At 44.5% G+C, this 14,551-nt stretch overlaps 1 protein-coding gene across 1 annotated transcript in view; it reads right to left on the bottom strand.

Moving 5' to 3' along the window:
- Window positions 1–7,101: 7,101 nt before the first annotated feature.
- LRP4 (LDL receptor related protein 4) overlaps window positions 7,102–14,551 on the bottom strand; it is a 37,043-nt gene continuing 29,593 nt past the window's right edge. The window contains exons 34-37 of the mRNA XM_082660693.1: window positions 12,573–12,640; window positions 11,915–12,002; window positions 9,979–10,120; window positions 7,102–7,466 (exon numbers count right to left, since the gene is read on the bottom strand). Of these exons, the coding sequence (XP_082516819.1) occupies window positions 7,134–7,466; window positions 9,979–10,120; window positions 11,915–12,002; window positions 12,573–12,640 (631 nt within the window). The 3' untranslated portion in view covers window positions 7,102–7,133. The remainder of the gene's footprint in view (window positions 7,467–9,978; window positions 10,121–11,914; window positions 12,003–12,572; window positions 12,641–14,551) is intronic.

Raw genomic sequence — 14,551 nt, forward strand, 5'->3', positions numbered from 1 at the left:
AAATGATGAGAACAGATTCAAGAAAGAGGGAAGGATTTGGCAACAGACTAGCTTAGGTATAAAGGTGAGGGTGGGGCCCATTTAGGGAGATGAGTCAGAGTGTGCCAGGATTTGAGCCTAGGGACTGGGAGGCATTGATTGACCAAATGGAAGTAGAAAGTCAGGAGAAGCCAGTCTCAAAGGGAGGACAAGGTATTTGGTTTCAGACCTGTTTACTTTTACATACCAATGAGACATGCAAATGGAATCATGTAAGTAGGCCCAGGAAATACAGAGTGAGAGCTGTGAAAAGAGGTTAGGACTCAAGTGATATAAATTTGGAAATCACCTTCATAAAGTGAAAAGATGAAATTGTGGATGAGACCACAGAGTGGAGAGAGTAAAAAGATAAGAGATGAGGACAGATTCACAGGTGGAGGTAGGAGAGAGGAGCCAATTGAAGCAAAAAGCTCACGATAACCTTTTTTTAAAATTAATTTAGTTTATTTATTTTTGGCTGTGTTGGGTCTTCGTTGCTGCGCGTGGGCTTTCTCTAGTTGTGGTGAGTGGGGGCTACTCTTCGTTGCAGTGCGCGGGCTTCTCATTGCGGTGGCTTCTCTTGTTGCAGAGCACAGGCTCCAGGCGTGCGGGCTTCAGTATCTGAGGCACGCGGGCTCGGTAGTTGTGGCTCGCAGGCTCTAGAGTGCAGGCTCAGTAGTCGTGGTGCACAGGCTTAGTTGCTCCGCGGCATGTGGGATCTTCCCAGACCAGGGCTTGAACCTGTGTCCCCTGTATTGGCAGATGGATTCTTAACTACCGCACCACCAGGGAAGTCCACAATAACTTTTGAGAAACAGGCTAGAAATATATAGAAATAGTCTTCTTCAGTCATTGATCATTGGCATGTTTACTTTATTTAAATATTACCGGAGGGCTTCCGTGGTGGCGCAGTGGTTGGGAGTCCGCCTGCTGATGCGGGGGACACGGGTTCGTGCCCCGGTCCGGGAGGGTACCACGTGCCGCGGGGCCGCTGGGCCTGCGCGTCCGGAGCCTGTGCTTGGCGGCGGGAGGGGCCGCGGCGGTGAGAGGCCCGTGTACCGCAAAAAAAAATAAAAATAAAAATAAAAAAATAAATATTACCAGAAATAAACTGAAGATTACATTTAAGTAGAGAGTGATGGTAACCTGGACTCTGATCATTAAGTAACGTGCAGAGTCTAGACCCTGGAGAGTTTTAGAACAAGATGGCAAAATCCCTTTTTGTCTTATATGGTTTAAGTGCAGCCCCACTAGAAGGTGGGCATTAGATGTCTGATTCCATTAATGTATTCATTCAGTCAACAAATATTTATTGAGCATCTAGTATGTGCAGGGACTGTTCTAGGCATTTGGGATTATCAGTGAACAAAATAGACCCCCTCCTCTCAAAAAATCCTTCTTCTCTTGGTGCTCACATTATAGTGAGGAAACAAACAAAAAATCATATGGTATATTATTAGACAATATGTGCAATGGGAAAATAGAAAAGAATAAAACAAGGTAAAAGGGATTGGGAAGTGGAGCTGGAAGGACTGTAATTTTATAAAGGGTGGTCAGAGTTTCACTGAGATCACATTTGAGCAAAAACTTGAGTAAGGCAAAGCAGTTCACTGTGAGTATATCTAGAGGAAGAAAGTGCCAGCCATAGGGAACAGCTACGCAAAGACCCTAAGTTGGGAGCATATCTGGCAGGTTTGAGAAACAGGGTGGCCAGTATAGCTGGAGCAGAGTAGTTGGCAGCAGGAAGGTAGTAGGAGCTGAGGTCTGATAATGGAGAGAAGGGAATGGCAGATTCTGTAGAGCCTTGTAGAAACCTAATACAGTACCTTGCCCATAGTAGATGCTCAATACATGTTTGGCCAGTCTAGGATTATCGTCAAATGGCATTTATCTATGTATTTATTAGAGTTATGTGTACCTACTTTATTCCTGGGGTCTCTCAGTTCCACATATGGAGGTTAATAATAGGACAGTGAAACCCTTGTGGGCATTAGATATCTAAGTGAACACTATATTATTGCAACTGCAAGTAGGAAACAAATGCCAAACGTTGTGGCTGCTGAGTAACTGTGCTGAGCCTTTCTGAGAAGTCTACTAGTGTTGGGACAGTGCTCTTTCCATCATAATCACAAGCTACATTTTGGTGGAAACATCCCTAGCATGGGACATGGATCCATACTTCCAGCCTAAAAGGAGCAGCTTCAATGATTAACTTCAACTTTCAGTCCAGGTACCCCCTGCATTATTCCCTGGAGACAGCAGTGGTGACATTAACACAGACGTCAAGTGTCTATGGGTTCAGTGCCTTGACTGGCCTCCAAGACTGCAAAGCCTATCCCATCTTGCACTTGGTTGCATTTAAAGGTGCCAGTTGATTGAAGGAATGGATAGCTTTTTTTTCTCTTGTCTCATAGCCCATTTTTCCCATAGGCCCCAAAATGTAGGCTGCCCAAGAACTTCGACCACAGAAGGATCAGCTCCACCAAAAAGGAAGTAGGCAGGAGGGAAAGATAGGAACCTCGTTAGCAAGCTGTCAACAGGCTTTTAGGGGCTGGAGGAAAAACCACTGAGAAGGGCAGGATAAGTGAGAGTTCTTGGCTCTTTGTGTCTTGTAAAATGAAATAAGCAAATTGTATAGCCTGGGGCTAACCTCAGCCTTGGATTTAAACTCAGACCCTTAATTAGGCTGTCTGGATCTGTTTTAAAGGCACCTGGTGAAGGAATCCAAAGTTGTGAGGTGGAGCCTTGACTGGAAATAAAACTCTGTTCCCTGTGCTGAGCTCTGCTTAGCCTCTGTCAGCTGGTTAATGGAAGAATGATCTGGAGAGAAAATAATGGGCAAGTGAGGGAATGTTTCAAAACAAAGGCTGCCTGAATCATTCCCCAAACACACATCCTATTAACCGGATCAGTTGAGTCATCTTCAAATACGAAGAAAAGACATAGACTGTTTCTTAGCCACAAAAAAGGCTCAACCACATTTCTTTTTTCATGTCCATTAGTAGAAATGACTAAAGATGCCCTTGAGTGTCAGTGCATTACACTTAGAACATCATGCACCCTTAGCTCTTGTAGATGCTTTTTCCAGCTTCCTATGCAGCACTGACTTTGTTTTCTTCAGGCCTAGGTTTGGTGAAAGCTTCAGTTCATGCCATGGAGACCTCTTTACAGGCTACAGAGATCTTTTCATTTTAGGTTGCACAGTTCAAATAATATAGAAAGAAAGGCAGTGACTATATTTTGAACATAATTAGTTTGCAAAAATATGCCCCGTTTGTTAGAATTTGACTCAGAATCTCCCTACTTATCATTTTTAGGTTTTATATCCAAAAAACCAGACAGGGAATTCTCAACTCTTGTTTCAGCCCCAAGATTTCCTGGAAGGAACATAAATAGAAGTCTCAGGCCAGAAATGACCTTAGCAATCATCTGGTTCAGCCTTTCCATTTTACTGATTAGGAAACTAAGAGCCAGCATAACCTGAAAACAGGGTGCTAGTCCTTGACGCTGTTACAAAATTCTCATTTGCTAGTGGTCAAATTCTCATCAAGACCTGGGCCATCAGGTCCTCTCCCATCCCCTTCTGAAGTAGCAGGATGGTCACAGTTTAGCAAAACACACTCAACAAATTTTGTTCTTCCAGAAACACTTGCAGTTTTGCAAGCAAATGGTGTGTGTTCAATGCATTCATTTTTTCTTCCCATTTGAAAAGTTCTTCCTGAGTTCCCAGCTCTAGTGGTCACTGTTCATAGCTTGAGGCTATGGAAAAGGGCACTTATTCTGAGGCTCTGGAAAGGGGTACTTCCTACAGGTATACAGGCTTGTGCATTAGGCTAGATTTCATTGCTTCAAATGTCCTCTTTTTCTCTCTGTTGTGTTTTTTGGGGGTTTTTTTCCCAAAAAAGAATGGTGGATGGTTGTCCTTGAGCTATTCCACTTATTTTTGTTCTAGCACATCTATCCCTCACCAAAGTTGGAAGAATTATACACTGCAGTTTATACTCAGATCTCTTGTCACTTACATTCAAAAGGATTCCATCCTTCTTGCTTTTTTTCTTTTTTTGGGGGGGGGTGGGGTTGTTGGTAGACTCTAAGCTCTGTGATAATCTTTCTTGGTCATGCTTGGGTAGTGTCCAGCCCCTAGCAGATGAATGAATGAATGAATGAATGGGAGCAATGTTCTATAAATGGTTTATGGCTTAGAAAATCAACTATTGACCCTTGACATCAAATTCTATAACTGGCATTAAGACTTGCATGATTCCCAATCTTCACTGAGAGGTATTATTTGTCCAGATACCTGAAAAGAGATCCCCAATGCCTTGTTCTAGGCTTGAGATGTAGTGGATGAGCTATGAGTAGACAGCTTTCTAAAAATAAAAGGAATCTTAGTGTTGATTGACCCATTCTCAGAGTAACTGTGAAACATGACTAAGATCAAACAGAGCTAGAGGCAGATCTAGGACTGGAATTAGCCCTTCTTGTCCCCATCCCAGTACTTTTATTTCAAGACATCAGACAGTCTTGCCAGTGACCATCACTGAAAGGCAAAGTCAAGTTCTGTGACACTGAAGTCCTCGTAGACCTAGAACAGAAATAGAAGATACATGGTATACGTGCCATGACACTTCCTTTTGGTGGCCAAAGGAGACGCCACTAACCATCATGACACTTTTCCCATTGGGTCTGGACAGAACCTCAGGCAGCCATGACCAACCAGAGTTGGCACTCAAGATGAAACCTATCAGCCACCCTCCTCTAGAGGAAATAAGGATTTCAGAAGCCAGTGAACTCTGGTCTTAACCTGTCTTTTCAAGATGAGCTGAACCTCCAGCCAGGAACCTCCCACCCTTTATTGCTCTTCAGTGTCCTCACATCCCCAAGGGACTTAGAGGTGATGTTTGCAAGCAGGTCTTCCACAGCATGTTTCTGCCAGACAGAGCAGGTGCAGTTATTAGTCATGACTCCAAGCCAGGCAAGGTGATTAAGAAAAGCTAAATTTATATTAAATTATCATAAAGTCCTAAAATACTGAACATAGTGGTTAAATAACTCCAGAAAGTCCAATCTCTCCAGTGAGTAACGTTAAAACCATTACACATGAGCGTGGGAGAGTCACTTCCATTAGTTTAGGACAGAGAGATTTTGCTTTTTACATAGTAAATCAGTGCTCAAATAGATATTTCTTCAAATATGTCCTTTCTACATTCTGAACAGCCCAAGTGCAATAAGATCCTTCCCCCTTTCCGTTCAAGAAAATGCCACTTTGCTACTTTCTCCCCATGCCCAACCGTGAGTCTGAGGACCCAAAGGGCTCCTTCTTTTACTGCCCCATCAAGTGTGAAATGTCCCCCTTTCCTCCCAGGAGGAGGACCTTTCCTTTCCCACTCTGTGTACTGGAAAAGCCTGCTTGGCCTGGCCTGGCTGTCCTATGAGGGTCTAGACCTGGGGCTGGCTACTGCGAGCAGGGCTGAGAGCCTGGCACCTGTCTCTAGCGGTCTTAGAACTGACCAGAAAAGGTTTGCTCTGATCTTCCCTTTTCCCTCACGTTTGGCAGCTGATTTCTCAATACCAAGAACCCCTGGACGTGTTTCAAATCTGGAAAATTCCCCTTGAAGCACCCCCACTCCATTCTCAGTTCCTGTTGTTGCTTTTGATCCCTGGGTGAAAGAGGTCTGGATCTGCCCTGGGCTGAAAGGGCTTCCTCAGTGGTTCTCTCTACCTTCCTACTCCTTGCCCCCCACTCTGCATCTTTATTTAGGCCTCTTCACCATACGTGCCTACAAGGCTAGGTCAGAAAAAGCAAATTAGGCACCTCCCCTCCTCCCCAAAAAAGAAGAGCTAGGTAGAAGTTTTAGGACAGTAAAAAGTCTCAACTCCCCTTACACTAGTGTGACACACATGCCTTTTGTGTGAATAAGCATGAACCAAGTGATGGCACCTCAGCATGAAAAGGGAGTCACTTAGCTGGGAAGAGTCGGAATGGGAACTTCACCACCCACAGCCGCAGGCTGTCTACTCACTTAGATCCCTGAGCACCTGAGAGAGAACACAGGAGGCTCAGCTTCATGGATACTTCCCTTTAAGCCCTGGGTGCCTCAAGTCTCTAAACCAGTCACTCTTCCTGACCATGTATGAAAACTTCTGGCCCTGCTTTGGAGAGTTGCTTCAGGATCTCTGTGCTCAGAATCCCAGAGAATGAGGAAGGAGAAAGTGGCAGAACATTATAGTTCAGGGGATGTGCTAAGACTGGTCTAAGCAGTGCTTCTCAGACTGAGACCCACCCCTGAGGGTCCCACACGCATTCAAGACACCGGCTCACAAGCTAGAGGCAGCAGGAGGGAATTCCTATTAGCCAGCGGCCGTGTGATAGAGACCCCCCAGTCATCTGAAGGTAGAAAAGGCTCCAGACATTCTAGCAGGAGGAAGAACAGCTTGAGCCATACCCAGACCTCATCAGTATCTGCAGCTGAAGAAACAACAACTGTCAGGGCAAGAATAATAGCCATGGCCGGCAGTGGAGAGGACACCCAGGCCCAATCACCCTTAAAAGCTTTTTCATGTTGCCAATGCACTCGAGGCTGGAGGTTTTCCAGATGCCCATGCCAGCTGGGCTGACTCCTCCTTCTCTCAACCTCTATCCTTCATCTCTCTCTTTACCCATGACCCCCCACCCCCCCCGCCCCAGCCCCCCCGGTCAGCAAGTTCCCTCAGAGATGCGGTCAGGCCAGCTCTGATGGAGCGAGTGCAGTCCTGGATCATCAGCTCTTGGGGGGCAGGCACTGAGGGTGCCAGGGAAAGGGGAGGTGGAGCTCTGTACTGACGAGGAATCATTACTGAGCCTGGTTTCAAGGGGGCTCAGGATGGCGTGCATGAGGTGAAGTTCGTGGTAAAATCCAGGTCTAAATTCTCAGGATGCCCCATCATTTCTTGTGCACAGGTAGTTACGAACCCAGGTGGAAACAGCTCCAGTGGAGGGCTTGGGAGCAGTTACGAGGCGGGAGGAGGCGGCGCAGGACGAGCACACAGGAAAGGGGCCTGCTGTATAAGCGAGCTCAGGGACTGAAGCCCACCAAGGAGAAGGAGCAGGTAGGAAGGGAAGGGAACATGGGCGTTTAGACTTGGCTCTCTGAGGAGAGCTTGCGTTCGTGTCTCCAGCCTGTGTCTGGCAGGGAGCCCCGTCTTTCAGGAGTGGCTGCGGTATGGACGCTGCTGCACTCAGACTGCTCTTCCTGCAACAGCTGCTCCGTCTCCATGTCATCCAGGGAGCCAGAGCTGGCCTGGATGGACACGGTGTCTGTCTTCATGCATACATGATCCCGAAGGAGGCCCCCTCGGGAGCTGCGCAGTTGCTTGAGGTCATCCCACTCAGCATCGTCCCCAGACAGGAGGCAGATCCCCTCTACAATCTTGACCTTCTCCTTGGTGTAGTTATGGTCAGGTCCACCCTAGGGTGGAGAGTGGAGAGACACGGTCAGTTGGTTGGCTCTCTGTAAAGGATCTCATGATGAACTTAGAAAGGAAGTGGATGGGCTAAGAGTGGGCATGAAGAGCGCAAAAATCCCACAAACAAATGGGGAAATTTAATCAGAGCAAATGTATGAGGCTGAGCCTAAAAGGAAAGGAGCAGCTGTGATGATTATTACCATTATCATACAGGGAGGAGGGAGAACCGTGACTTCCGTGAGCCACTCACTGGCTACATCACCTCGGGCAAATTACTGAACATCTCCCAAACTCAGGCTCACCTCTTTAGAGTAACAATGTCCGTACCTCATAACCAATGGCTGTGAGAGTTAAATGAGGCAATCCACGCAATGCAATTGGTAGGTGCCTGACGCATAACATGCACTAGATCATGTTAGCTATTATTACATTGCTAATGGGGTTTATTAATGGGACAGCATGCTAATATACATGATCAGAAGCAATTGACAAAAGCAACTAAATGTGCATTTATTCAAGATTTTAAACTACTTTGGTGCTATTCCTTTTTTTTTTGAAGTATAGTTGATTTACAATGTTAGTTTCTGGTGTACAGCAAAGTGATTCAGTTATATATATATATATATATATATATATATATACACATATATGGTCAGATTCTTTTCCATTATAGCTTATTATAAGATACTGAATACAGTTTCATGTGCTATTTTATTCTTAATTCTCTTCTTTCTAACTTTCTTAAGAAGAAAAGTTTTAGAAGGTAAGACAGGAGGGCTCTAGAAAACCCTCTTACTTGAGTTCTGTCAATCCACTGGGGGTACTGTAACCTATAAGCTTTTGTGGGAGGTTATTCTGGCTCTACTCCCAGGAGCCTCAGGGCCATTTCCAAGCAACCTGCGATCGTTCCAAGGACAGCCTTAAGTTCCACTCAGGCTTCTCCCTTTATGGATTCCTCAAGGGGTAGCCGTACTCCTGGTTTCTGGGGGATACCAACCAACATGCCGCCACTGCCAAGAGAAAATGGGCCATGGCTTCGGCTCTGTCCCTGGGATGGTGTTCCTGCCAAGAGCCCTGCGACTGCTGCTCTACTTCAATAACAGTTCAGTTCCACAGATATTTATTGAGCCCCTTCCCTTCAATAAGCAGGATACTTTGATGATTAAACAATATAAAATATGGTCCCTGCCCTCTGGGAGGGACAGCTCCCTTGATCAAGGCACGCACACACATGCCCAGTCAGCCAGCACACCCTCCAAGCTGAATTAGTGTCAGATAAGATGCAGACCACTCAGTGTCTTCATCACAGAGACACGTGGGGTAAGTCAGGGAGATGTGGGTGACGTGGCACTAGCAATTTGGGTGATACCACGCCCTCTACAAACACACAGCAACAGGTACCTGAAATCAAGAGGAAATCAGAAGAGAAAGGGTGAAAGACTATCAGAGGGGTGAAAGAGCTGCTGAGGAAAAAGCATACAACAGGAGAAAGAGTCACATGATTTTAATTTCTAACCTAGGGCCCTCACTGGGGTTCTTTTCTGGGGCATCAGACACTCCAGGAACCCAAGAAGCTTCATGAGTCTTTCTCTCAAAGATATTCACAGAGAAGGGGTCTACCATCCCTAAATCTGCAAGCTATCCCTGCAGCTTTTGTGTTGGCTTGTAGTGGACGCTTTGTTTTAATAGGGAAATTCATGGATCCTGAAATCACATGATTATTGTATGAAGTGTATTCATTATGCCCTATAGGTGTGAGGGCTGGCTTTGACTGTGCTAGACAGGCCAAGAGAGTAGATGGGTTAGGTCTCATAAGGGATAATTTCTAATGAAGGGTTACAGGATTTTAGAAAAAAACAAGGGTCATACCAGACTAGGAAAATCTAAGTCCCAGGCTATATTCCCTAGTCAAAACGGGACTATTCTTCATGCCTAAACATTTAGCAAATAAATTTTCACTGCAGCAACAAAGGAGTTAAAAGAACAAAAGCATATAAACTTTCAGAATTCTAGAGAAATCCCTCTAGATTATGTGATAAGAGGAAGAATAGCAGAACTCCAGCCATTCCCAACCACAGGTGCCAAAAGCTTGGATCAGAGGTTAGAAAGGGAGAGTCCAGGAGCTCTTGGGTTTTTTGGTGTTTCCTAGGAGTTTGGGGTTATTTCAGAGGGGCACAGCCTCACTGCTGGGGAATGACAGCTCCAGAAGGGAAGGAACCCCTGAGCCTGGGAAAATATCTCCTGGCAGGGAGGTGCACACTCACATGCCTTCAGACCTAAACCTTCTGGGATCTGCTTTCTAACCTTACTCTCACTAGGGCCCCTCAAGCTGGTCCCTCAGAAGTTATAGACCTCTCCAGAAACCCGAATCACATCCCATTCTTCTGTTCACTATAACTTCCAAAATGGTAGATGGACTACGCAGCATCCCTTACTGATCTACTCAGGCAACTGGAGTATAATCCACCCCCGCCCTCCAAAAACAAACTCTTGGATATAAATTTTAATTTTTACCTCTTTCTTATAGCACAGTTGATTGTACATGGCTGGTTTGGGGATTGCTTCAATTTTCACTTCCTGAGTGGAAGTTCGGTAGGAAGGGTTGCTGTAGGTCAGGTTCCCCATTGCAGGATCAGTTAACTTGGATTTTTTGTGTCTTTAGGAGAAAAAGTGATGAGAAATTAGTTCAGATCTGTATGGGGATAATATCTGGGGAAGCTGTAACCCAAGTTGTGGCAGGCAGCCTCTAAGAGGGCCCAGTGGTCCCTGCCTCCTGGTACTCACACCTTCTGAATTCCTGACCCGTGAGTGTGGGCTGGTTCTGGTGACTCGCTTCTAATGAACAGAACATGCAAAAGTGAGGGATACTAGATTAGGTTACAAGGAAACTCCTAACAAGGAAACTGGTTTCTATCTTAGTTTGCCCTCTCTCCCTCCCTCCCTCCGCTCTCTCTTACTCTTACTCTGGGGGAAGCAAGCTGCCATGTTGAAAGCTGTCCTATGGAAAGGCCCACAAGGCAACAAACTGCTGAGGGAGGCCTCTAGCCAACATCCTGCGAGGAACTGAATCCTGTGCTTGGAAGGGAATCCTTCCCCAGTCAAGCCTCGAGATAAGACCACAACTCTGGCTGATACCTGGATTGCTGCCTTGTAAGACACCTTGAGGCAGAGGCACCCAGCTAATCTGCATCTAGATTTCTTTTTTTTTGTTTTTTAATTTTATTTGTTTATTATTTTTGGCTGCATTGGATCTTCGTTGCTGTATGCGGGCTTTCTCTAGTTGTGGTGAGTGGGGGCTACTCTTCATTGTGGTGCATGGGCTTCTTATTGGCGGTGGCTTCTCTTGTTGTGGAGCACGGGCTCTAGGCGCGCGGGCTTCAGTAGTTGTGGCGCGTGGGCTTCAGCAGTTGTGGCTCGCAGGCTCAGTAGTTGTGGCACACGGGCTTAGTTGCTCCGCGGCATGTGGCATCTTCCCGGACCAGGGCTTGAACCTGTGTTCCCTGCATTGGCAGGCGGATTCTTAACCACTGCGCCACCAGGGAAGTCCCTGCATCTAGATTTCTGATCCACAGAAACTGTGAGATAATCAGTGGTTGTCATTTTAAGTTGCTAAGTTTCAGGGTAATTTGTTATACAGCAATAGATAACAAATACACTGAGCTTTAGAGTCAAAACAGACCTACGTTTCAATGCCACTTCTGTTACTTACTGGCTGGGGTATTGGTGGACATAATCTAAACTTTCTGAGCCTTAGATCCCCATCTGTAAAGTGAGGAATAATAATACCTGTATTACAAAGTTGTTGTGACATTGATACATATTCATTAAATGGTAGGTGTTACTATTATTGTTGTTGTTGTTAGTAGAAGCTGCTGCAGTAGCAGCAAAATCCTGACATTTTTGCTGCAAGCTGCATACAAAGCATTTAGGAGAAAATATATACAGAGAGGGTCATAAAAGGAAGATTCTAAATTGAATACTACACATTCCACCTTCCCAGGATGATCCCTACCGAGCAATGATGTATCTATCACCCCACATTGTAGTAAAGAGTTGTGTTTGTGTGAAGAGAAGATCATTTCCAGCTTCAGTGGTTTGAGGTAGTGTAGAGTGGTGGTAAAAGCAAAGATGCTAGAGTCAGTACCAGCTTTGCCTCTTGCTGTGTGAACTTGGGTAACACCCTCTGTGTCCTTAGTAATATCCTAGTCTATAAGGAAAATACCAAGCGTTGCTGTGGTCATGAAATGAGGAAACTGCTTGGGCTGTGACTGGGGAAGAAGGGTACACATTCAGGTTTCTGCCCTTCCCTTCTGCTGCTCTGACCAGGGACCCAACCTTGAAATGAGGCTGGTCATAGGTGGAATCAGTGAGCTGTCAACTTCAGGAGGTCCCAAACGTGCTGATGGGACATACAGCAAACATACAGCCACTGCAGTGGGGCTGAGGTTACCTGTACAGCATCAAAGCCGCGATCACCACCAGAATAAGCAGAATGCTGAGGAGTCCACCGATGACATAGCTGACATGAAGTCCTTCCCCTAGGAAGAGCAGAGGGACGCTAGGTGGGGACCCCCGACAATCTTCTAGCTGGTGTGAGGGGTGGGAAGATGGAGGGCTCCTTTTGTAGCTGTTGCATCCCATACCATCTGAGGATGGCTAGGGGCCTCCTTCTCAGAGAAGAGGCCACAGCGGGAGGGGGGAGGGGGCTGAGAAGAAACCTATCACTATGTCAGCATCTCTAATCCCACTTCCACTACTTACTAGCTGTGTGACTTAAAGCAAGATGCTTAACTTCTAAGCCTGTGTTTTCTCATCAGTTAAATGTAAATAATAAATTGCTCATAGGGCTGGTGGAGATTGAAGGTGAGTGTGTACATACAAATACATATACATACACGCATGCGCACATAAATATGGCTTAACAAGTGCCTAGCACACAGAAAGCACTCCATAAGTGGCAGCTATTATGGTTATTCTTTTTATGGATTTAGTCTAAGAAAAGGGTTCATCAACCCCAAAGAGTTCCCATGAAGGTTCTGCAAGATATCAATGGAGACTTAGATTCCTTACATCTTGTTTTTCAAAACAGTTGGGCACTGAGGGCTTACCTGAAGCAGCAGGTACGGCCTCATTGGAATACGTGCAGAGGCCCAGCCGGGCATCCTTTTCAGAGCATCTGTGGGGCAGAGAAAACTGAATGTGAAGGCTACTTATATTCAGCAAAGATCTTGCCTTCTGCCAGGAAATGGGGACAGTCCTGTGAAGGACAGGGCTAAAGGCCTGGGAGTGGGGCTTTCAGATATGAGACTATACCAGACAGGAGATAGCAGAAGCAAGGAGAGGGCAGGACAAGAAAATACAGAGAAATCAGCATGAGCCACTGTCTTCAAGATGCTATATCATGTTTAAATGTGTTTTAAAATGTGTACTCTTTTTTGTTGTTGTTTTTGGCCGTGCAGCTTGTGGGATCCCAGCTCCCTGACCAGGGATTGAACCCAGGCCCTCGGCAGTGAAAGCGTGGAGTCCCAACCACTAGACCACCAGGGAATTCCCTAAAATATGTACTCTTTAAAGAGGATTCTTTAAAAAGGAGAAGCAGGTTTGGGAGTGAGCTGAAAGAATACTAAGGACATCAATAGCAGACTTTATTAAGCTACCAGCCAAGCAAACCTTGGATTGGATCAAGATTATCACAAGGTCTAGAGAGACTTAAAAAAATATATTGTTTTTCTTTCCTTCATTCTTTCACAAGGGAATATGCAAGACATCCAGAGAGAGGGCTTGGATAACTAACTTGAAATGCTGAGACGGTAACTCCTTTGTGGCACGTTATGAGCTGGCAAGTAAAGACATGTCCTAAAAGTTTAGAGAAGAGCTACCTGCAGGAGCATCCGAAACCAAGATGTACTGAGTCTTCAGATGCAACTCTGATAGGAAGAAAATATCTGAGTAGGGTTCAAAAGTTTTCTAAATAAACCTGAATAAAATCAGATTAATAATGATTGTGCTTAAAATTTAGTGAGAAAGGTACACGTTTATATCTGTTTGCTTTTCTATATAAACTCTTCTAACGAGAAAATGGGGCATATAGAATAAGTTTGATCATGTACAAATCTTATCATTTTAGGGACGTTGAGTCTAGTGGTCTTATTTGGAATTATTACTATGTTTCTGCCTTCAGAATTGAAATCACGTGTTAATTATCTTTTAAGCTACTGTTGATATTAAAAATAATATTACAATGAAAAATGTTCTAATAGAAGAATGCCTGGGAAGATAGACATCAGTATAGTAAGAGTAGGAAATGAAATCACTGTCTCAAAAAGATATCTGCACCCCCATGTTCAATGTAGAATTATTTACAAGAGCCAAAACATGGAAACCACCTAAGCGTCCATCAGTGGATGAATGGATAAAGAAAATGTGGTATAGGTATACAGTGGAACATTATTCAGCCATGAAAAAGGACATTCTGCTAAGTAAAATAAGTCAGACAGAGAAAGACAAATACTATATGATATCACTTATATGTGGAATCTGAAAAAGAAAAAAAAACCAACTCATAGATAAATTGATACCATACAGATTGGCAGTTGCCAGAGGTTGGGGGTGGACAAAATGAGTGAAGATGGTCAAAAGGCTCAAACTTCCAGTTATAAGATAAGTTAAGTCCTGGGGATGTAATGTACATCATAGTGACTATAGTTAACAATATTGTATGTCTGAAAGTTGCTAAGAGAGTAGATTTTAAAAGTTTTCATTATAAGAAAAAAAAAAGTATATATGTGTGGCGATGGATGTTAACTGGACTTACTGTGGTAACCATTTCACAATATACACATATATCAAATCAGAAAAAAACACTAAAGGTAATTACACATGAGTACTTATTTCTTTTTTACTCCTATCTGTATTTTCAGATGATTTTTTTGCAAGGTGTAAATAAAAAACATATTTATAAGACTTTCTCTAAATGGAATATAACATGATATTTCATCAATTTTAAGATGTGCATTTTTTCTATATTCTAATATCTCTGAGATAGGACTGTGTCTTACAATTAATGGCATCTCACAGTTGCTGTTGG

This window comes from Grampus griseus (genome assembly GCF_964374135.1).
Source record: "Grampus griseus genome assembly, chromosome: 8".
Taxonomy (NCBI): domain Eukaryota; kingdom Metazoa; phylum Chordata; class Mammalia; order Artiodactyla; family Delphinidae; genus Grampus; species Grampus griseus.